Source organism: Asterias amurensis, chromosome 1 (assembly GCF_032118995.1).
Source record: "Asterias amurensis chromosome 1, ASM3211899v1".
Lineage (NCBI taxonomy): Eukaryota > Metazoa > Echinodermata > Asteroidea > Forcipulatida > Asteriidae > Asterias > Asterias amurensis.
In genome coordinates, this window is record NC_092648.1 from 30,164,601 (window position 1) to 30,190,237 (window position 25,637).

General features: G+C 37.9%; 1 protein-coding gene across 1 annotated transcript; it reads right to left on the bottom strand.

Moving 5' to 3' along the window:
• Positions 1–1,233: 1,233 nt before the first annotated feature.
• Positions 1,234–25,169, bottom strand: LOC139940843 (putative N-acetylated-alpha-linked acidic dipeptidase). Its single transcript, XM_071937227.1, has 18 exons — positions 24,799–25,169; positions 18,489–18,654; positions 16,501–16,647; positions 15,075–15,200; positions 13,812–13,992; positions 12,500–12,590; positions 12,106–12,204; positions 11,522–11,607; positions 10,769–10,888; positions 10,273–10,355; positions 8,890–8,953; positions 7,688–7,755; positions 7,007–7,101; positions 5,540–5,630; positions 4,255–4,516; positions 3,783–3,864; positions 2,503–2,595; positions 1,234–1,983 (listed from the first exon to the last, which is right to left on the bottom strand). Exons 1-18 carry the CDS (start codon positions 25,038–25,040, stop codon positions 1,797–1,799), a joined length of 2,283 nt encoding a protein of 760 aa, XP_071793328.1. The 5' UTR covers positions 25,041–25,169; the 3' UTR covers positions 1,234–1,796.
• Between the last annotated feature and the right edge of the window lie 468 nt (positions 25,170–25,637).

A 25,637-nucleotide genomic window follows, 5' to 3' on the forward strand; every position in this document is an offset into this window, starting at 1 on the left:
CCTTATCAAATATTTTGATAACTAGACTTTAGAAAAACCTAAGTTGAACCTCTCAAAAAAGTTGTAGCATTCTCATCCAAAGGAGTATAATTTGTTTTAAATTTAGGGTATAGAAAACCAAAAAACACGTTGTTTTACCTCGAGCTCGCACATGACCACAAGAGGGCGCTATATCAGGCTTTCAGACTGACATAAAAAACCACACACCCAAAACCCAACTAATAAACAAACATGATTGACTTTGAGTCTGAAATCGTGGTTAACACAGTCGGCAAGAATCTGAAACCACCCCAAAAAGCTTTCCACCATGGTGACGAATAATTATGCAGATGATACGAAAACAGAACATCGCTTCATACGAGTCTATACTGGAGCATTACTAACTTAATGAACAGTTCCCCTTGTCATTTACAATAAAAAATAAAAAAGCTTAAAGGAACACGTTGCCTTGGATCGGACGAGTTGGTCTATAAAAAAGCGTTTGTAACCGTTTGTTATAAAATGCATATGGTTGGAAAGATAATTTAAAAGTAGAATACAATGATCCACACAAGTTTGCCTCGAAATTGCGTGGTTTTTCTTTTACTGTGCGAACTAACACGGTCGGCCATTTATGGGAGTCAAAAATTTGACTCCCATAAATGGCCGACCGTGTTAGCCGACGAGGTAAAAGGAAAACCGTGCAATTTCGAGGCATGTTTGTGTGGATCATTGTATTCTACTTTTACAGCATCTTTCTACCCAAACGCATATCATAACAAACGCTTTTCAAAGACCAACTCGACCGATCCAAGGCAACGTGTTCCTTTAAATAAACTATCACTTTAGGTCCCAAGTCCACATCGTTTTGCAAAAACAGTTTTGCGGATGAACAGAATTCCCACACGACCTATTAATTAGCAAGCCAAGTTCATTTTGTTAAGTGGCCATGGTTTAATTTATACTAATTAGCTCAAATTGAAGATGGAGGCATTCCATCCATGAGGTTGTTGGGTGCATCCAGTTGTATTATTTATTTACTCTTCAAAAAACCCACAACTAATTATTTTGTTCACAGGAAACCCACAGAAATGTTTGCGGAATTGATATGTTAGACAAGGGAGAACAGAAAGTGCTCATCGAGACTAAAATAATAACTAAACAGTTTTTGAAATCACAAAAATCTTTATTTAAAAGTCAATCAAAACAAGTTTAGAAAATTCATGATTAAAAGAAGAAGATAGGAAATGTAAAACTGTTATAGAGTAACACTTATTTGCATAATAGTGGGTTTCTAAAGCCGTATACTACATAGAAAGATATATTTGACTTTATTTAAAAATTCACAACAGCCATTTTGTAATTCTTTAAAATCTGTGAAAGCATTCCATGAGTGGTCAAAAAGTGAAAGTTATATCTCAGTCATAAACAGAAATACTTATTGACATTGGTACAAACACATATGGATCAGTGGTAGATTTCACAAACAAGACTACTCTTATCTCGAGTTAGGACGAGTTGGTCTACTCGTTCTTAAGCACTAGCCATAAGTTTCCAATAACTATCTTTTCTTTGTGAAATCAACCCCGAACTCTTAAAAACTATCCCCTTCAAATATTTTATCACTGATTTGATGCTTGTGTTTTGTTACGGTAAATCAGAATCTTAACCGCAAACTTTAGAGTTGCGATAATACTGTTGTAAAAAACACCTTGATCTACCTTCTAGGATATTGTTCTGAGGCAATAAAAGTGAGGAACAAACCTTGAAGGATATGTACGTTATAAACGAAATACAATCGTTGAAACATTGTAAAATTAAGCCACTTCGAGTAGAACACTTGCTGCTGATTTGATGGTGAAGATGGCAACAGATAACTGCTTTTTGACATGATTCCATTTCTCAGGGTCGGGATTGTTGTCGATGTCGAACATGGTGTCTACAATGCCAGGGAATTTGTCGTTCGAGTAGGCATCCCTGCTGCTTGGCGCAAACACAATATGTCTGGGAAAGAATTAGAGATAAACTTCAGATTTTAAAACACCTAAATAGCTAAATAATAATATCTTTTAGAAGAAGAAAAAAAAGAAAAAACATCTTTTTATTTTTGTTCTCTAATATATTATGCGATATGATGGTTTGAGGAATTCTTTTTAAATGTTCATGTTCTTTTCCTATACTTGTAAGCTTATTTTGCAAAAGAAATGCTTAATTGAATTGATTGGATTGGATTAAAAGGGCGCTTATTATCAACTTGAAGAGTTGATCAAAGTGTTTTGTGTGCCTCTATTTTTATTCCTGAAAATGCATAAACTGATCGAAGAAAAGTTACGAATGTAAAACACATCACTAAGCAAGGCACATGGAAGTAAAATTATTAACTAAACAAATAAAACTACACATTTTAACCGTGGGAACTTCGAAGTCTCACTCGTGCTGCTAATTTAAGAAGTGGCAATTGCTTTAAAAAAAGTAATCAAATGACAAGGAAACATTTCATATCATCCGTGACAGATCACTTACCTGACAAAGGGGCGACCCGGAAGACCTTGAGGGTCTATAAAGGCTCTCTCGAACCTGTGCATTTGGTCATTCAACATTCGCACCTGGAGAACACTGTGTAAAGAAATAAGTATGAATTATTTAGTGTTTTCTCTAAAAACAGATGATGAGAAATTACGCTTGGTTTAGGCAGAAAACTTGGTTCTTTTGACAGTTTGGGACGCTTGGTTGCAGCAGACTTACCAGGGGTGCGTTCCACTCGCGCAGACGTTGCCAACAGTTGCGCACGTTCGCCAACAAATTCAAGTGAAACGAGTTGTTCGACGTCACCGTTGGCGAACGTTGGCAACTTTAGGCGAACATACTTCTGAGGTGTTGGCGAGTGGTTTTTAAAATGGCGGCCAAGCATACGGTATTATTTCTTTGTCACAAACATAATTACATTGTATTTTCGGTGGATGATGATGCAGATTTGGGTTAACAAAGTTAATTAGTTGATGTAATGATGTCAAAAAGAGTTCTATTGCAGCAAAAACAAAGTAAAAAAAAACTACGTATGGTGCGCGCCATCTTCATTTCAGGGCGCTGCCATATTGACATCGCGTAAACGCACCAATCGTTCAAAAGATAAAAAATGTTTGCGCGAACAGTTGCGAGTCGTTTGCGCGGGTGGAACGCACCCCAGGTAAAATCCATTGTTCTCTGTCATGTGCGCACCTGGTAAGTCTTCTGCCACCTATAGCGCCTCAAAGTCTCCCATTATATAATATGTTGTGTAAGTATCCCATGGGATAGTTAGACATGACATTGATGTAATGACATTTTGTGTCCGGGTTATTTCAAATAACCTAAATAATGAGACATAACCTTGTAAATGATTCCATATAATAAACAATGAGGTATGACCTTTTAATGGGAAATCATGTGTCAGTAGGGCCTATCCCAAAATATGATCTTGATAAATAATGAGATATGACCTTAACGAGCTAACCATTGTGTGTAAGTACAATTTAAGATAAACAGCAATAAATATGACCTTATAACGAGAAATCATGGATCTGTATCCCAATATGTGACACTGATAAATAATGAGAAATGACCTTGTAATGACCAACTCAAGTATATTCAAGATATGACCCTGAAATATAATGAGATAGTCTCATGATCTTTTAACGAACTAATCATAAGTGCATATAGTTATATATAACCTCGATACATAGGATTAATGAGGTATGACCTTTACTAAATGATATGAACTATACTGGGTTTAGAGAATAGTATCAATAAAATGACAGTCATACTCAGTCCTGTCAGCTGCGTCAACTCTCCGTACAAATGCATTAGCAGCCTCAGATAACTCATTCACAGCATCCTGCATATAAACTGAAATGAACCAAGAAAATACTTAATCTTTCATTTTATAGCTGCTCATGTACTCTTGCAAACATTCAATTGATGACAGCTACTCAACCAAACGTAAATCACTCGTTTGTTGAGTGCAACTACTCATCGAAGCTTTGTTAAACACTCACTGTGTGATTGCAATCACTGCTCATTAAAACCAGTGAAACAATCACTTGCTGGTGACTCAAGCTAAATTTGTGAACTAGTTAATGAACTGAAACTAATTTTCCGAGTTATTAAACAAAATACTTGATTTGTGGCAGCTTTTGGCCAGCACTTAAATTTTGGCCAGCACTTAAATTTAATAGTTTTCCCTTTACAATTTTTTACACAAAAGCTTAAAAGAATTTCTAGAGGTAAGAAAATTACCCAGTGAGATTCCTTCTTGGGTGAGTCTTTGGCCAATGTTTCCCTGGCGTAGATTCTCATAATATCCCATGACGTATTCAGCATACACCCCAACATCCATAGGGAGTAGGATAGACTCCGCTAAGTTACGAGCAATCTCTCCCATAAGCTGCGACATTGCTTTGTGATACTTAAAACCAGGATCGAGGTATCTGTCCACCAACGTGAAGGTCTCATAGACGGAGTGGTATAATGGGTAGAATGCAGGAATCGGAGTACTTATCTGTAAACAGCGAAAAACAAACAAAAAAATACCACAATAAACAAATTTAAAAAAAAGAGTAGTTGAATGCTCGTATAGCCAAGTAAAACAACAACACAACAGCAATCCATAATGTATGAATATTTGCTTATTAATTGTTGTTGGTGATGGATTAACGAAGCTGTATAACTTCCAAGCAAGCAAAACACATCCACACAAAATGGTGTTGCTTTTGCCTTTAATAAGAATTCAAGCTAATATCTTGGTAGAACATTGACAGGTTTTGGACGATAATCCCAATCATTTAAGTCACCAAAATCGAAACGTTAAGCTACAACAGGTGTTCTCATTCATCCAATTCATATCTATGAATTTCTTAGCATGGATATTTAAAAAACGACAACCATTGTTAACAAAGCTTCCTCAACAAGGGAAATTCAACAATTAAAACGTATGTCAAGTTAATCATAGCATGAAGTGTCACACCCCGATGAAGTGGCATATATAGCAGTATTGGAGCACAGATCACTGCTCCAATACTGCTATTGGTTGACTATGTGGTTTGTAAAACGTTTGTAAAGGGAATGACGTCAAATTTGAATTACTATTGGACATTTGACATTCACATACCTCTGTACAGATAACGTGAATGTAAACGTGAATGTCCCATGCCCAATATCGGAAATAAGAAAGTCGACATTTGCAGTGACGTTAACGTCCAATGTGCAATTTCAAACTAACTTTACTGTCATTCAAAGGAAATACATGTTTAGGGAAACGAAATTAAGGGGTCAAGTATTTATAATTGACATAGGGGACCGTCAAAGAAGAGTAAAACAGTTTTTAGATATAAATTCCATTGTGCTGTAAATGCACATGATTATCACTGTTAATGGGAGACTTTTGGGACGCTTGGTGGCAGCAGACTTACCAGGTAAAGTCCATTGTTCTCGGTAACGAGCGCATGCTCAGAACTACGTAAACAATGGAAGTTGGCCTGGTAAGTCTGCTGCCACCTAGCGTTCAAAAGTCTCACATTCCTACCCGATCAAAAGTGTATCTGAGGTCGATTGCTGAGATACCAGCAAGCTGAAGGAAAGATGCATAATCACTGCCTGATCCAAGATCACCAACACTGAGGGTAGAGGGGAGGGGGGGGGGACCAACAGAGGGGGGGGGGATGATTTAATTGAATTTCATTAATTAATTTCACATGTAAAAATGCAAATTACAAAAATAAGAACGATAAAGAAAACACATATTATGCACATACTACAAAAATGTAACAACCCTGATGAATTTTTGAAAACATTAAAACTAAATTACTGTCACGTTAGTCTCCTGATGTCACAATTTAAGAAACGGACATTAAAGAGCATTATGAACACTTAGTAACTTACGGCTATGGCCTTTATTGTGTCTACAAAAAATAGTCAGTTGTGGGGAGGTATCGTACAAAACTTGGTGCAATTATTGCCAAATCCTCATACTCGTGATCATGTTTGTTCAAATTTTCTTCTAAAAGAGCTTTCGATCAGGGCGTTTGAAGTTTCAAGAATAACTCCATTAGGGGGGCATAAATGTTGAGTTCGCAAGAGTAAATACGTGTGAAGTACATGTTGAGCGTGTGACGGTGACAGGTATTCGGAATTGGTATAGAGCTGACAAAGTAGTCCCAGTATGATAAATGTTTTGGTGACCAGCAACATACATGCAATAAACACAACTGTGGAAACTTTTCGTTGTCATTAGTGGAAACCATACAAAGTAATTATTGTTCATGTAAAACAATTTGTCCTTAACGTTGGTTGTTACAATCAAAGTCAGCTTTTGCTTTTCTTTTTAAGAATTTCAGAGGGAAATGTTTCAAATACAAAAATGCTCTAGTATGAACTTATCAAGCAAACTTCGGAAGGCAAAATGGTGCGCTTATCATGTAATGCGAAATGGATACCGGCGCAGTTATAGATAATTCGAGGCAGAGGCCGCCCTAAGCTGCGCTGGATAGACTTTGTGACAAAGTGGAGTGGCAGTTGAAGCTTACGAGGGCTGGGAAGAGCAGCGGTTTAAAGAAAACAGGGCCCAACTTCATAGCGCTGCTAAGCACAAAAATTTGCATAGCATGAAATTTCTTCCTTGATAAAAACAGGATTAACCAACCAAACTCCATTTGTTGCATGTTGGTTCTTACACCGGATGCAGTTGTTGTTTGCTTATCCTGAAAATCACGTGGAAATTTGGTTGGCATTCCTATTTTTATCAAGGAAGAAATTTCATGCTAAGCGAATTTGTGTGCTTAGCAGCGTTATGAAATTGGGCCCTGGTGACGGCTGCAACTCCATGGTGTGCGCCCCCATTACAATTTGAGCATGAGAAGGCAACGGCCCCAGTCTTTGCCAAATGATGATGATTATGATGATGATGATTATGTTATACAATTATACATTTGCGCTATGTATCCTCACCAATTCTGTATTTAACACCTTTAACCTCATCATATGAGTTACTTACGTTGGATTTCCATCGACGGTATTACCAAAGAAGTCTCTCTCTTTCCACGTGTCATAAACGGTCATTCGTTTGCCCTCTGGGTTCGGGTCAGGAATCTTAAACGAACAATAAATTAATGCTTAAAACAGATTGTGGACCTTTTGCACATGACTAAAATCGAGTTGTTTGCCTCCAAGTAGCCTGGAAGTATTGCCCCATGTGACACGGTATGGTGGTGTGATGACGTCAATGCGTCAATGCATTTCATATTATGTTTAGTGGTTAAAGGCAGTGCACACTATTGGTAATTACTCAAAATAATTGTTAGCATAAAACCTTTCTTTGTGACTAGTAATGGGGAGAGGTTGACAGTATAAAACATTGTGAAAAACGGCTCCCTCTGAAGTGACGTAGTTTTTGAGAAAGAAGTAATTTTCAACGAATTTGATTTCGAGACCTCAGATTTAGAACTTGAGGTCTCGAAATCAACCATCTAAACGCACACAACTTCGTGTTATAAGGGTGTTTTTTTTTTCCTTTCATTATTATTTTGCAACTTCGATGACCGATTTAGCTCAAGTTTTCACAGGTTAGTTATTTTATGCATATGTTGAGATACACCAACTGTGAAGGCTAGTCTTTGACAATTACCAATAGTGTCCACTGCCTTTAATTTGTGTTGTCAGTTTTAGTCGATATTACCTTCTGAGCAGCCTGATGTACTGTTTTGTGCAAGTTTGGCGTTCCGAAAGCCCCCAGGGTGTAAGTACCTATTTTATTAACAAACGAACAAACAAACAAACAAACAAACAATGGTTACCATGCTTGATGTTATTGAACTTGAAATCAGTTTTACATAATGTGTGTGGAAGAACCAACACTTACAAAAATTAGATAATTAGTCCCAATCGTTATGATCCAATTATTCCCCATACTGGTAGCCAATTAGGGCAGACGAATCAAAGGGCGAACCTACATGATTAAAGGGACACACCGGCCGAATTGGGCTTTTTGGGCTACAAAATAGACTAGGATATGACTTCAACGGTCTTCCAGGAATGAAGAAGAACAGTCCTTAAAAAAAATCATCAAATTTAGCCGTTTTTGAGCATTTTAAGACAAAAACGCAGGTCGCGTGATTGTTCTAACCAAAAACTTTCAGCCGTCTAAAAGTAACTTACTTAACCAAATTTAAATATTTTTTTTACAAAATTATTTACGAATAATTGACGAAAAAGACCATGTATTCAAATTATCGCTACAAAATGTAAATAATGGTAAAAAATCTAACGTAAGATTCACATTCAAAGAGTCCGTGTAACGGAAGCTTGTTATATGGCCGCTTTTTTTTTTCTTTTTTTTCATTTTTCGCTAAGTACGTGACATTTTGATGATTTTCTTTTACAGCAACCATCTATAAAAACATTATTTATGATTCTACACCCCTAAATTGCGTAAACGGTGAGCCGGTGTGTCTCTTTAATGGTCACGTTCATATGTCCCATGACACCCGGTACATCATGAGGCACAGTGACTAATGGTATTGGCATAAAATAGCGAATAGTTCACACTGGTGAAACACTGGGTACAAGTTCAGATCCTGTTCTAAATTTACAAATGTAATCAACACTAATGGCATTGAAGGCATGTGCTGGAAGTAGCGTGGGACCAAGAAGGGAAACAACAATGATTAATCATTTTTGTAGGGAGGTTTATCCACACAGAATATGCGATACACATTTGATACAATATAAACATCTACTATGAAATCTAATCACGAGAGGGAATACTTTGTAGATTCTGTCAGGTCCTGCAAGAAAGCTTTTGCCTTTATCACATCTTTCCAACGCATGTTTTCTTCATCAACAAGGGACAATCTGACCCTTTTTCAGATTTCTCCTTACCTATTACAGCAGTGTCTACATTGAGATATGCCACAGCTCTGCCTCCTAGTTTTTGAATATATTCCTGTAAAAGCAATCAGATTTAAAAAAAAAAATCCATAATTGCTGCCAAAAAAATTAAAGTGTCTAAAAAACCGCTTATACGGTACGTGCATTCATGTTGAAAATGCGGTTTGAAATTTCTCCTATAATCGTTTTTAAATGTTACTCTTGAAGTATAACTAACAGAACATATGCCTACGGTCCTTGGTATAAAAAAAACATGTTCTGCAATTAAATTACACGAAACACACACAATTTAAAGGAACATTTACGTGAAAAATTATGAAAATATCTTCCTAACCATATTATTATCTTTCAAAACGATTTTTCTTGTATAGCTAAAAGCACCCGGTCCAAAGGCAACGTGCCCCTTTAAACCTTAATACTGACCACACATGGCGCCAACGTTTTTACACGAGACTCTCTTCTGGGAGATACAATTCTTCTACAAAATTAACATCAGCATTTGTTGCACTGGTCAGAAAATATTTTTGATCACGATATGATCATCTGGGTGCCAAATAACCAAATCAATGTGAATTCCAATGTTTCCAAAAAACATGTGTGAGCTGAGGAACCATGGTGCTTTGACATAGCATAGAGAAAGGATTGATCAAGTAGGATAGCGTTGGGACCAATAAATTAAAGGTGAAGTTAATAACTCGATCCACCAGGCCGAATTCCCACCGATTTCTAACTCCCAAGATAGAAATTAATTTTTCAGGACAGAACTCGGGAAAGTACAGAGTTATATATGAGTGCTTACATACATCTGTGTTTATCCTATTTATCTTTCGTATATCGCCTGTATATTGTAATACTTCTCATAAATGTTTATATTATATATTCGACGTATTTGTGTATAAATGGTAAATTTTTTAGTGTGCGTTTTTATATAACATATTTTTAGACACGTAAAACCAAAACGCATTTCACTGTACAAACATTTTGGTTTGTTTTTACAAGTGACAATAAAACATTATTCATTATTCATTTTTACAAGTGACAATAAAACATTATTCATTATTCATTATTATCTGTGTAGGGGAAACACCAAATTATACTCGCGGAAGTTGTTTTCAGAACTCACTCTTCCAACATTCACAAATCACTCCGTGGTAGTGAAATATAATTATAGCAAGCCAAGTTAAAAAAAACAAGAAACCTACACAGAAAGTACACAACTTGCAAACCGAATAATACAGCCACAAAAGAAATACTCACTTCGGCTGCAAAAGCAACATGTTTGTCAAACTGGCGTTGTTTGTGAGACTGATACCAAAGTGAATATCATCACAAACTAACTACAGACAAAATATAACGGGCAATAATTTGTTATACCTCAACCCATTCATTTGATCCAATGAGTCCATACTCCTCAGCTCCCCAACTGGCAAACATGATGGTGCGTCTTGGTCTCCAACCTGACATAAACCAACATTTAAAAAGAAATTTGAGTACATTTGGTCATAACTTTATGAAGGACTAGACTTTGAAATGCATAGGTTTTATAGAAAAGGCCACATTCAAACCCTCCATTTCAAAACGATATAAGCTTCAAAGTCAAATGTAACTATACCGTGAACTTATCGCCATGTTCATCTTATATTAAGAGCATATAATATCAAAACGTCGAGACTCAATATATTTAAAGGCAGTGGACACTATTGGTAATTACTCAAAACAATTATAAGCATAAAGCCTTACTTGGTAACGAGTTATGGGGAGAGGTTGATATAATAAAACATTGTGAGAAACGGCTCCCTCTGAAGTGGTATTTCAAATATCATGTAACAAACCGCAAGGGAAACTGACTAGGTTTATTAATCAAACTGACCATCCTTCACGAAGGAGCCAAATAGACGACTGATTTCCATCATACAAGCTGTACCGCTGGACGGATCCACGGCACCATATCCCCACGCATCACGATGGTTGCCAATAATCACATAACGATCTAAGACATCAAGGAAACATCATAAAAATATTTATGTTAAAGAGCTTTAATTTTCGTCTTTGAGCCCATTGCAAAGATAATTTTGGTTATGATAATTTCTTGGGAAATTAAGACACGTGGTGGCATAAGGGTTTGAAGTGCCCAAATATTATAGAGGACCGAGACTTCAATTGATGTGGAACTCAAATGTAATGTGCACCATTTCAGCAAGCAACTCTGTTGATGCAACAATAGTTCACTGCAAGCAATGACTACATCAATACATTTGCCAACACTGCCTCCTGATGGTGTAGAAATCAGCCATATTTTGTTCGGTAAAAGTCCTCATCGCTACTTTGCACAATGTTTAAAACATTTGCTTGCTAAAATGGCACCTGTGAGTATTTTACCTTCCAACAAAAACATAGAGTTCCAGATCCCCATGTTGCACCTTGTCACTTTATAAAATCTTTAAGATTTGGAATTGATACATTCCCATGACCCTATACAAAATTTTACCTTTGGATGTGTTGGTAGATAGTCCTCAACAGTAATATAAGACAATACCCTCAAGTTAATCAAGTTATGAAAGGTGCAAGCGCACTATCAAAATGAAAAGGGGAATAACAGAAAGAGTGAAGCACGCAACGAAACCTGGTTCAACACTGCCTCTGATTGTCCCGATGGTGTTGTAGGCATTAGCCATTCGGTTCTCGGTGAAAATTCTCATCGCCACTTTCCTGCAAAATATTGAGAACAAAAATCATTTAAAAAACTACCAGTATTATGACACAAACTGAAATGAGTAATGTTAGGTCTGAAAAACCATTGACTGTGATTGTTTTGTTATAGCTGTTTGTGTTAGGAATAGCATGATTTGACTGACTGTCTATTCCAAATTCATACCCCCCCCCCATAGTGGGGAGCTTGGGGGTGGGGGTAACAGCAATGCTATCCACTAAGCAGAAGTGCATCGTGAACACATTGATAACAAAATACTTAACAATAATAGTAATACTTCGAAACATTTTGCCTCGGAATCTGTGTTAAAATGTCCCAGAAATTGGTCAAACTGATACAGAATCTCATTAAAAGTCCAAATCTGGACCAGTGTCAAGGTCAGCCTGAGCCATTTCTGGTTCCATTGGACTCAGAAACTGGTTCTAACCAAGGAGATTTTAGAATGACTGTGTAATGTCTTCTGAGGTAGCTATGTGATAGTATTAATGTATACTTACTTGTCTTGGTTTGTGGCATTGAATCCAGGTCCATACCTGTAGGTGACATTAGATATGCTCCCTGCCCAGTCTGAACTTGTTTCTTCACCACCCATAATCCTTCGGGGGGAAATAAACAAATTAAAGGCCTGGGTATTTTTCTAAACTAATGTGTACGTGTGTATATAAATTGTCAGAATTTCAATTTCAATTCAATTTTGGTGTATTTGAATAAATACATCAACAGATAAAATCTCAAAGACTTAAGGAATTTGGTTTACAATTTAACAATTAAACTACATTAAACATTTGTACATACTGCTTTTAACACAATATTAAAAAGATTACTTGAGTGAAGAAGATAATAGGAAACAAAAAAGAACTCGGAGTAAACTGTATAAAATCACTAACTTACCCGAGGAAGTGTGCAGCATCATTGTACCCTATGGGATGGACTGGAATGTTGGGTAGATTGGTCTCATTTATTGGGGTACGGTATGCAGAATCTATCAAGAGAAATACACATCAAGGATTGCAATAATAATTGACTTGCGATAAAACATGTGTTATGAAGGAGTTCATGGTCCAAATATACAGAGAATGCTCAGCTCTGATAGCGGCTGGAAATGCCATTTAAACCTTTTGGTGAGAGCTTCCATAGACCCTTCCCAAATCCTCCATTATACCTCACTTCATATGATGATCACTCGTCAATTTTTATCACATTTGATGATTGTTCCAACGATAAGCAATTCTTATACCGAGCTCTTTAAAGCCATTGGACACTTTCGGTAAACATTATTGTTCAAGGCCCACACTTCGAGTAACACAACTTATATATAAAATAACAAACCTGTGGAAATTTAGGCTCAATCGGTCATTGGAGTTGGGAGAAAATAACGGGAAAACCCACCCTTGTTTCCGCACGTTTCGCCGCGTCATGACATGTGATATCGAAAATTGATAATTGTTTTAATGTTTTCTCAAAAAGTAAAGCATTTCATGGGATAATATATTAAGAGAAGTCTTTCACCATTACCTTCTGTAAACCCTGTAAACTACTTGTAAATCTGTGACTTTTTAATTGTTTTTCTGTACCGAAAGGGTCCAATGGCTTTAAAGTCGGACAACTACTTAAGGACACAGCCGTCGATTTCACCAAACTCTTCCTAACTTAGGATTAATCTTAGGACTTGGACGAGTTCAATAGACGTTAGGACGCATTGAACCCATCCTAAGTTAGGAAGGGTTACTCGTCCTAACTCGAGTTAAGATTAATCCTAGCGTTTTGTGAAACCGACTGCTGGACACTATTGGTAATTGTCAAAGGTTAGTCTTCTCACGTGGTGTATCTCAACATATGCACAAACTATCAAACCTGAATATTTGAACTCAATTTGTCGTCGAAGTTGCGAGATAATAATGGAAGAAAAAACACCATTATCACACAAAGTTGTGTGCTTTCAGCTGCTTGATTTCGGGACCTTAATTTTTAACTCTGAGGTCTCACATTCAAATTGAAATATTATAGCTGAAAATTACTATTTTTCTCAAAAACTACGTTACTTCAGAGGGAGCCGTTTCTCACAACGTTTTATACTATCAACGGCTCTCCATTGCTCGTTAATACCAAATAGGTTTTAATGCTAACAAATAGTTTGACTAATTACCAATGGTATCCAGTGCTTTTTAAAACAATTACGGCTACTCTAGTCTCTGGATCTTACCAATGGCAGGGTATCCAGGGGTCAAGGGGTCACCAGTACCAGACATAAGTGTGCCTCTTTGTGTTCCAGTTCCTGGTAGGTAGATACCATCTGGATACACGGGTTCCCCTGCTACTGTATAATCTAATGGATCGCTGTAAAGAATCAACCCAAGACAACCAGATTTCTCTGCAAAAGCAGCCTGGGAAGAAAAGAAGAGCCTGTATCAGGATAATCAACAGGACCTGGACCCAATGCCAACTAAAAATTAGCAGGGCTTCGTGTTAGTCAACCGTTTCAGCTAAGCAAAACTAGTATAGGAAACCAATCGCAAAATGTAAATCCTCACTCTCGATCCCGGGTCAGAGGTCAACGGGAGCCTGACCCATTTCCGGGTCAGGCTGACCAAGAAAATGGTTTAAAATGTAATGATGTACCTGGATTACGTGATTGTTTGATATTGGGGCATTCTGAGTCCCGAATCTTACCCAGAAATGGGTCAGGCCCCACGTGACCTGGATCCTGGACATCTCTGACCCGGATGTTTGTTGGCCGGTAACGGTAGAAAATTGTTTTGTGCTATAGCATGAGTAAAGTGCTTACAGGCAGGGCAATTGGCTTCGCAGATCCTCCAATTTTTTTATGTCAAAAAGCCTTGTTTTATAAGCATGTTACTCCCAAAATAGAGTGCTCTCATTTGACGCAATCCTTTGTAAGACTTATTCTCATTAACTTAGTGTGTAAATAATTCAATTCAATTCAATTCAAGGTATTTTATTCAAATATTTGTAGCCAAAGGCTAAATTACACTTGAATTTACAAGGTAAAAAACAACAAGATTACAAATAAATACCAACTTTAAAGGAACACGTTGCCTTGGATCGGTCGAGTTGGTCTTTGAAAAGCGTTTGTAACCGTTTTTTATAAAATGCATATGGGTAGAAAGATGTTGTAAAAGTAGAATACAATGATCCACACAAACATGCCTCGAAATTGCGTGGTTTTCCTTTTACCTCGTCGACAAACACGTCGGCCATTTATGGGGGTCAAAATTTTGACTCCCATAAATGGCCGACCGTGTTAGTTCGCACAGTAGAAGGAAAACCACGCAATTTCGAGGCAAACTTGTGTGGATCATTGTATTCTACTTTTAAAACATCTTTCCAACCATATGCATTTTATAAAAAACGGTTACAAACGCTTTTGTTTTGACCAACTCGTCCGATCCAAGGCAACGTGTTCCTTTAATATAGACTGCATTCAACAGTCTAGTACCCGTCTCACCTTTGTTCCCCTGAAAATCTTTCCATAGCGAGCAATACATATTTTACCAATGACACTTATGTTAAGTTCTCTTTCTAACTTATGGAAGTCTTCAACCCGACCGTAGTTCACATACACAATATCTCCCTGAAAAAAAAATAGGTAATTGAACCAGAGCTCGATTTCACGATTTATCTTAAGATGAGATGTGGAGAGGTTTGTATTGGACATCACACTTAGCTTAACATTAAAACAAATCTTAGCTTTTTGTGAAATCGGCCCCACAATTAAAGGAACACGTTGCCTTGGATCGGTCGAGTTGGTCTTTGAAAAGCGTTTGTAACCGTTTGTTATAAAATGCATATGGTTAGAAAGATGTTGTAAAAGTAGAATACAATTTGGCCTACACAAACATGCCTCGAAATTGCGTGGTTTTCCTTTTACCTCGTCGACTATCACGGTCGGCCATTATAAAGTTTTTGACTCCCATAAATGGCCGACCGTGTTATTTCACAAAGTAAAAGAAAAACCATGCAAGTTCGAGACAAACTTGTGTGGATCATTGCATTCTACTGTTAAAACATCTTTCTAACCATATGCATTTTATAACAAACGGTTACAAACGCATTTTTATGGACCAACTCGTCCGATCCAAGGCAACGTGTTCCTTTAAACAATTGTCCAGACACACTATGGGTCCAAATCCAAAGTGGATACATTATTCAATTAGTGTTTTCTTCACAGACAAACATTGCAAGATAAACCAATTATTCCATCTGATGTTTTGATTACAGTGTGTCAGTAGAAAACTGACATGTGTTTCTAAGCAAAATTAAACAGTAAACAATTGTTTATTTGTGGGTTTTGTTTTGTGTGTGTTTTTTTCTCCTAAATATCCTCCAGCTGAGTCAGGGAAGTATGAACGAATAAATAAATAAAATCAACGAAATGTCTACAATTAATTCGATTTTCCTCAATTAGAAACAGTGCAATAGGCTGATTATCATTAAGGGCCAATTTTAACCACAGGAATTACACAACATGCAGGAAGGCTCTACTGGTTTCTGGCACAAAGCAAAGGCCGACATTTTTTAATGTCGGGGTGGGGTTGAGGTATTGGAAATCTCAGAAAATAGCACAAGCTGTAATTAGGACATCTAGAAGCCTGAATTAAAGAATAGATTGCCCGCATTGACAGAGTGTTTAGATCGGCTTAGGTCTGTATTTGTTTGTTTCTACAATTTGTGAATAGAGTATTCGAGTAAAAATGTTGTTCCTTATTTCTGTGACATGGTCCCCCTTTTAAGTGGAACGGTCCTGTCTGTCAATGACCTTGATCTCCCCCAGATATTGCATTTCGGAGAGAGAAGGTGAATTACATACAAAGTGCCATGATTTCAACAATCAAAAAAGTATAAATCTTTGCTTTTTGAAGTACACACTGTACCTCAATTTCACCACTTCCTGAGTATGCATTGAATGGTGCCAAGATGTCAAGATCTCCCACTGGGGTGTCTGTATCTGGGTCCAGAGGGGGTTCCCGTAACTGAGTGGTAAACTCAACAGCACCTCCGGATGACGTCAATAGTTCAATCTACATGTATAGCAAGAAGGAAGGATTGGTGTTAGTGAGCATTGAATGGTGCCAAGATGTCAGGATCTTGGGTGTCTGTAGCTGGATCCAGAGGGGGTTCTCGTAACTGAGTGGTAAACTCAACAGCACCTCCAGATGACGTCAATAGTTCGATCTACATGGATAGCGACATGAGGCAGACAGGCATAGACCCCACCAGCTGTGAGGAAGCTGCTCAAGAACGCAGCGCCTGGAGGCAGACAGTTGCCACAGGGGTCCACCACGCTGAAGAGAGGCGCACTTCCTTGCTGCAGGAGAAGAGGCAGAGGAGGAAATTGCGAGTAGCAGCCCCACCCCTGTGTCAGCCCCCTCCCCGTATGTCTGCAACAACTGTGGCAGAGACTGCCATGCAATAATCGGACTTCTCAGCCACAGCCGCAGCTGCAAGAGAGAGGACAACCCCCCGGGCGCAGTCCATCGTCAGTATTGACGGACGGATGCCTACTACTACTACATGGATAGCGAGAAGGAAGGATTGGTGTTAGTGAGCATTGGATATTGCCAAGATGTCAGGATCTTCCACTGGAATATCAGTATCTGAATCCAGAGGGGGTTCTCGCAACTAAGTGGTAAACTCAACAGCACCTCCAGGTGACGTCAACAGATCAATCTAGGAAAAAAACAATCAACCACCCTTAGCTTTACGTCCAATCTTATGGATCCTGCTGATTAAACCAACGTAAACGTAAACGAAAACGGAATAAAGTACAACTAAACCATGAAACACAAATTAATGCTCGTTTTCTTAATTCTTCAGAAATAATTTGCAAAATTTTAGTAAGAGTAGAACTTACCAATAAGTGTTAGGAAATTAATAGGACCCTACATGATTATTTGTAGAAAGTAAAAACTAAGTTTCCAACATCTTTAACTGAAACTTAATCAAGGTTTCCAAATTGAGAAAACCATTTTTGAGCATCACTTTATTCTTTCTTGTATCTTAACAGTCGTGAGTTTTTACATCCACGGATCTGTCCGAGTGTGATACAAATCTATTGAGATCTCTTATCCCCAGTATATTTGGCTACAGATCCCCTTACCCGCAACCGTCTCTACTCTATGGTGACTTATCACCGAAGTGTTTGGTAAGATTGGTGTCGCTCTTGACTCAATGGAAAGCATTTTGTTATTTGGCTTGACAAGTATAATCCTACAATGCCAGACAACTTCCTAAAGTTGATTTTTGAGGTTTGAATCATGTAGGCCTACACTGCAAAAACATGGATGTCAAATTTATTATCTTGGTATTATGTGACAACACCGACGTGGTGTTAATTTCACCAACGATATTAATGGGAATAATTAACACCAAGTCTTGGTGTAATCAGATCCCAGGAATAATCAATTTAAAGGGAAGGTACACGTTTGGCAATTACTCAAAACAAATATTAACTTAAAAACTGACTCGGTAACTATTGGAGAGCTGATGATAGTATAAAACATTGTGGGAAACGACTCCCTCTGAAGTAACGTAGTTTTTGAGAAAGAGGTGATTTCTGATTAAAATAATAAAAGACTTCTAGCTAGAAGTCTTTTATTCCTACCTGAAAGCACACAAATTCGTCCAACAAGGGTGTTTTTTCTTTCATCATTTTCTCCGATGACCAATTGAGTTCAAATTTTCACATGTTTGTTATTTTATGCATATATTGAGATACATTAAGTGAGAAGACTGGTCTTTGACAATTACCAATAGTGTACCTTCCCTTTAACACCCCAGTTTTTGCAATGATACGATAAAAGCAGTAGTTGTCACAGCTACGTTCTGTATGAATCTAAAACAATATTTCAACGGTTCCAACCCTGTTTTGTTGAGAGTCGTTCTTCTCCGGTGGATAAGAGAGTAAGACATTGTAGGTTGTCAACTCGGCCTTGTCCAGCCCTTGCTCCAACCATGAATCTCGTATCCATTCAGCCTGCTCTAGACTGACCGCACTGCCAGCTACATGTGACTTCGCAGATAGATATCTGCAGCACAAAAAAAAACCATGTATATATAATATGTTCGTGGTGTACTTCTTTAAGTCATTGGACACTTTCGGTAAACAGTATTGTCTAAGGCCCATATTCGTGTATCACAACTTGTATATAAAATAACAAACCTGTGAAAATTTAGGCTCAATCGGTCATCGGAGTCGAGGAAAAATAACGGGAAAACCCACCCTTGTTTCCGTACGTTTCGCCGTGTCATGACACGGTGTTTAAAATAAATCCGTAATTCTCGTTATCGAGAACTGATATTGTTTTCTCAAAAAGAAAAGCATTTCATGGAATAATATTTCAAGAGAAGTCTATCACCATTACCTTCTTTAAACCCTGTAAATTATTTGTAAATCTGTGAACTTTTAATTTTTTTCTGTACCGAAAGTGTCCAATGGCTTTAAGAAAATAATCAGGCATTTGCAGAGCGCCATCACTCTAATAACCTGTTCTGCGGCGCTCATCAAAGTATATGAAAACACAAATTTAAGACAACAGAGTTCACACAATGTCATTCGAATATGAAAGTGCAAGAGATGGAGTCTTGAGCGGCATTTGAAGATCTGTAATGAGTCAAGTGTATAATACGGTTGTTGATATATCATCCCATAGCTTTGGTGCACATTATGACAAGAAGCTTCTCATCTGAAGAAAATGAGTTCTAGGAATGTTTTGTGTGATGATCTCAGATTGGGCCTAGTATGTTCACAACATGTCAATTATTGTATCAATGGGGCTAGGCATGAAGTACCAGTTTCCGTAATTTTTTTCCCCGTGGATATTAAGCGCTGGTGGTTTTGGTTCCCCATGTCCTGTTCATAGGGGGAATGCGTAGACGCGCATATGTACCACGAAGCCGCTACTTTTGAAGAAGAGCATTATAAACCGCCTCGCTGGTGGTAAACTGAAGCCCGTAGCCGGTGTCAGATGTAATTGTGTCCGCCATGCAATACTGTCCGCTCCGGACACTTTAGCATATGCAATCGTGTCCGGGGCTATGCAAAAACCGTCCGGTGGACAGAACATGACTGTACATGTATGTGCGCGCGTAAGCGAGCGTGCATGCACTGAACCTACATAATATGCAGCATGAATATTCGCGTATTTTATGATTGCAGCGAAAACCCAACGGATGTCATTAATACCCAACGGCCGAACATTTCCCATGTCATTCATGACATGCACTTAGTTAGCATGTAAACAAAATGGCGAACGTGTTCCGTCGACCAAGGGTGTTTAATTTACTGCAAGGACGGTTTTGCACAGGGGCGGACACAACTGCATATGCGAATGTTTCTGGGCGGACACAATTGCATTATGCAGCAGCGTCCGGGCGGACACGATTGCATATGCAAAACCGTCCGTCGGACATTGTTTCATATGCAATAATTTCCTACGGACAGTATTGCATAGAGGACATAATTGCATGCGACACCGGCCCAGTGAACGTGGATATGTACACACCAACAAAGCTGGCATCCTAAGTGAACGCTCTACGGACATCGATTTGGACTGATTGCCTGGAGAATGTCAAACTACCAAAGCGGTGAAAATGCGGGAACAGCTTTTTGGTACAGAATTACGTCGCCGCAGAAAAGAGATGGATAACATGATTGCTTATGGATATGTAATTGATAAAGATAACAGACATTCCGTAATGTTATCACTAATTGTATTGGTCATGGTAACAAACATCATTGCTCATGGTTTTCTCATTAGAAGAATTTTATAGAGTGTGTGTGATATTGGCGTCATTATCATTTACCATTTCTGGAACTTTGTGAGAATATAGCGCCGATATGTCAAATAAATTTTATACCAAAGATATTAATAAGTAAGGGGACATTAAACTGAAAGGTGAACCCAATTTGTCATTATTTTTATCTTATTTATTGTTAGTTTCCTAAACAAGCATTCACTATATAGCTTAGGCGCATATCACGCACTTATATTATTTGTATACATTAATTACAAATTTGGTTGAATATTCAAAGCATACCATGGTACCCACTACAAAAATCACTCTCCTTGTTAGCCACAAAGGATATACTGTATACGTTTTGTGGAGCAATATTATTGGCTACCTTCACATGTTAGGGTTTAACCCCTATCTCCCAATGGCACATCAGTCACCTTACGAACTATAAAAGGTCCACCTTGTTCGGTACAGTCAAGAGAGTGTCACTTAAAGGCAGTGGACACTATTGGTAATTACTCAAAATATTTATTAGCATAAAACCTTTCTTGTTGAAAAGTAATGGGGTGAGGTTGATGGTATAAAACATTGTGAGAAATGGCTCCCTCTGAAGTGCCATAGTTTTCGAGAAAGAAGTAATTTTCCACGAATTTGATTTCGAGACCTCAGATTTAGAACTTGAGGTCTCGAAATCAACCATCTAAACGCATACAACTTCGTGTGACAAGGGTTATTTTTCTTTCATTATTATCTCGCAACTTTGATGACCGATTGAGCTCAAATTTTCACAGGTTTGTTATTTGATGCATATGTTGAGATACACCAACTTTGAAGGCTAGTCTTTGACAATTACCAATAGTGTCCACTGCCTTTAATAGCTCGGAATGTTTCCATTATGGGTTGAATGCATTTTGTATTTCCCACATGACTTATGCTAGCCGTGTAATGAACCCCAAAATACCATCTGGTACACCCGTTGCTGCAATATTGGTTCCTTAACACAAAACAGTAGACTTCTCACCTTGCAAAAGCGAGCTGTTCGTATTATTTCTAATGCTGGTGCCCGTGACCATACGGCTCCATTATTTTGTAATCTTAGATTACTACAAATTATTGACCTTTACCAACTAAATTTGGGTAAATTTATGTATAAAGCTATGAATAACGCATTGCCAAGTTGCATTAATTCACTTTTCACACTAACATCCAACATCCATTCACACTATACTCGTAGCACTGCCAAAAAAAACCTGTTCATTTCCCGCCAGAGAACAACATTATACTAAAATAGTCTTGTTCAACGTGGCGTTATGTTTTGGAATAATTTGAGTTACTCAATTAAATCTTCAATCACTCTTCCTGCATTCACAAGCAAATTAAAAAAACAACTTCTTTTTGCTAATTTGTAGGTTTATTTAAGTATATTGTTAACTTACTCACCATCATATATTAGCCTCTGTCGTGTATTTTGTTTGTCTAGTCTGTCTTGTGTTTTCTTTCTTCTGTATAGTATTTTATGTTGTTTGTCTGTCCATAGGTTAAGGCACAAAAGCCTCTGCTTCACCCTAACCTAATTGTTGTCCTAATTTAAAAGCTTCCTAATATATAACTATCTAAATCATTGTAAACTTTCATATCCTAAGATACTAAGTAATACTGTAAACTACTCATAATTTGAATATATTTATAAAACTTTGTAAAATGTGTAAGTTTAAATGTAGGGCAGCAATGAAATAAATGTGTGCAAATACAAATACAAATACAATATTGTCCATTTAAAAAAAAAGAGAGAGTAAGCATTCCCTGTGCAAACGTATGCGAATAATGGCTACAAGCTCATGTTGAATTTGTTTAGACATTTGCCGTGTGACATGTGTTTAACTTAACTGCCGTTTTAGTCGACTCCTTCGAAAACAAATGTCCGACCTTTTTGAAACCACGCCCAAAGAAAACATTTGGCGGATTATTTTAGCCTATTTGACTCGCAGGAGTAAAAGCCTCGTCACAAAATAGTTCTGTTTTTCATGTATCCTGCGCTGTCTGTTGCAAAACAAATGCCCCTACAATATTATTCGTTCAGATCTCTATCTCTTCTGTATTGTCTCCCTGTTTTTTCTTGAAGTCCAATTGGTTGTTTTTACATGTCCACCTTTTATCATACCTCGATCTTATCACACCTCTTTCCTATGTGGCCTCATGCCCATCTCTACTTACGCGGACTAAACCCGCATACAAAGATATTTGAATCTTGAACTGTGTGGGTATTGGTAAATAATAAAAACACTAGAGTGTGTGTGCAGGCGGGAAGTTTACGGGAAGGCGGGAAGGCTGTTACAAAACGCACCTTGATAATTTTGAGGTAAATTTTCCATTTCAGATAATAGTGAACACATTCAATTAACCTTTTGGGGTTTGGGTAAATTTATCTGCATGTAGCCTACCCCAAAACCAAACAGTGCACTCCTATGGTGTCCACCATACCTCAAAAGAGGCTAATTACGCTTCCACATAACATTTTACGTCTCCCCCTGAAGAACTCATTTGTTGTGTCTTTATGACCTATTCAGGAAGTAGTGGATTGTCGATGGAGCCATGCTCTCTGTAGTTTTGATTCAAGTAGGCCCACGTGTCGAGGACAGCGGTAGGCCTGTATAATTTGGTTTGCGGTTACACCATGTGTGTATCTATACTTGCTATTGGATTATGTTCTTTTGAGAACTTGTCTAAGTCATGCTTCATATTTTTGTCTACTACATACCGCGGAGTAAATTTTCGGAATTCGGGACACTTCTCACCAGTTCTGAAAAGAACTGTTCTGCTTTGTAACGGTATTGAAATGAACAAAATGAATGGCTTGTTGCGAAATGGTGTACTATTGATATTGATCAAGATTTACGACTTTGCCTTCGATTGGTTTGTCCTGTGTTCCACATCAATGGCTTTAAGTACAAACCCCTCAAAAACAGCACCTATAATGGAGAAGTAGATATGAATTGCCCACAAAGATTTATATTTTAAAAAGAACTAACCGCACCGTTGGCTTCACTCTGGTTTTAAGAGCAACGTCTTTATATGATCCAGCTCCAGAAAAAAAACCGATTCCGAATTTAAACCACGAAAATTAAAATTTACAACTACTATAGTTGCTCGCGTTTTGAAGGCGCATGTTAAAGTCTCGCTCACGGGATGTAAAGTGATTGTGTATTAGGCAGGATATATAGGCACCACATTAAACGATAAAACGTACTTGGCAAAGGGTGATATTCTCAAAACATTGTTAAGCACCCCCTTCAATGTGTTTTTAAAGATCGAAATAAGCAACTTGTTCACAAAAAGAATTGTATCTGAGAAGAGCATCAAGCATCAAAGTATTTCTAATGCATCTGAAAGCACACATGCAACAAGGCTTTCTTTTCTTTACTATTTTTTTTTGCAACTTCGATTGCCAATTGAACTCAAGTTTTCACAGGTTTGTTAGTTGTATGCTAATGATGGGATATAGACCAAGTGATGATATAGTACTGGTCTTTGACAATACCAAAAGTATGCCGATATACACTGCCTTTGAAATCGGACAGCATTTCATACCGGATAACTTTTTGGAAACATAATAACCTTTACATAAAAAGAGTTCACAAAGTAACTTTTGTTCCCTTTCATTGTGTGTCTTCCTTATAAGCTTTAAAAGACCTTGAATTTACCCACGGTGAGTTGGATTTATTGTATATGAATGGTGTCGAATAATACTGAACGCGATTATTGGCATCAATTTGACCTCGTTATGGGCAAATCAACGAACCGTTGATGCTGTTTTTGTGATGTAGGTTTGGTTCAACTGTGCTTGTGCACTGTCTATTACACACCCGGCCCCATCCAGTGCACTCCAAGATCTCCATCAGTGTCCACCATCTTAGCAGGGCATGTAATGGCTTCACTGAACTTATGAAGTTGCTTGTAGGTTGACCCTTTTCATTATAAAGCACGAAAATAGCCATACAAATATTGACACTCTCATTAAATTGACAGCAACTCACGTTTCCTATACTATGCAAAGAATCAGACATGCATTTTTTGTCAAAATGTTTGACGGGTGTTTTAAGGCAACAAACCCATAAACTTTTTGGAACAGCTTTACAGAAATAAATACAAATTTTAAGTTGGATAAAAAAATAAAGTTTCAAAAGGTGGTTTGATTTCATTTCAGGTATAGCCTACGGTCTTCATAAATTCGTCTAAAACTTTAGTCGGTGGTGGCCATTGTGGTAAATAGGACTGCTTCGCTTCGCTAGAGACGATAGCAGAACGAACATGAAACCATGGAGAAAGTTTTTAGATAAAGTTTTGGGCGGGGTGTGCCCTTAATTGATTTCAATATATCGAAATGTCTTGAGTCCAACCATTAAATAATTTAAAGAAAACATGAAAACTGAACTCACTCGAGATTTTCTCTGATTTTGTCCGGGTTTATGCCATTGATAAGCCGTCCGCTTATACTGGAGTCCGGTTTCCTCACCGCATCCTGGTAGCTCTTTGGCACCGTAGGTTCGGAACTCCCGCTCGGGGGTTTATTACCTCCTGCTGCGGGAGCAGTCACGTAATGTCCAAGTAGGATCCCAACCACGAGTCCCACTACTAGTAACACTACAGACACAGCAAATACAACCTTCCCGCTCGCCATAATGACTGTGCTTGGTTTCGAGCCAGTTGCAAAACTACCGAGTATTATACCCAAAGTTCCCTAAGAATAATGTACTATACAGAGGCCGGTAGGTGCCAATATAAACTTCGCGTGTACTTAAAACTTAAAGCCGCGTTTTGGCGGTCCTAACCAATAACTGTTTCGGTTGAGTTTCCCATTTTTATGACCGAAACAGTTATTTGCTAGTCTGATGAACATCTGACGTCACATAATTCGCAGCTCGTGACGAAAGAGAGTGCCGTTGAGCCCCTGCACATAGTCACCTAGAGATGTTTTCGACAAAGAAGCAATTTTGAGGTCTCAAAATCAAGCATCTGGGAAGGCACTTTCATTATTAGTTTGCAACTTCGACGATCAATTAAGCTAAAAGTTTCACAGGCTTGTTATTTTATGCACATGAGATACACCAAGTGAGAAGACTGGTCTTTAACAATTACTAAAGGTGTCCAGTGCCTTTAATGTGGCTTTCAGCTGGAGATTTGCAGTTATATCTGATCCGTACATGTGTATACGTCCTTGACCTTCAGATAAGGAACGGCTGTGTCTCAACATGGAGGACGAAATGGAACTATATTG

What these genes read in the sequence shown, in the direction of transcription:
- LOC139940843 (XM_071937227.1), bottom strand. Translation starts at nt 25,040, where the DNA reads ATGGCGAGCGGGAAGGTTGTATTTGCTGTGTCTGTAGTGTTACTAGTA. An exon ending in ACGACTCTCAACAAAACAGG is followed by an intron (nt 16,648 to 18,488) that starts GTTGGAACCGTT and finishes CTATACATGTAG; the next exon opens with ATTGAACTATTGACGTCATC. An exon ending in CAGAGGCAGTGTTGAACCAG is followed by an intron (nt 10,889 to 11,521) that starts GTTTCGTTGCGT and finishes TTGATGTCTTAG; the next exon opens with ATCGTTATGTGATTATTGGC.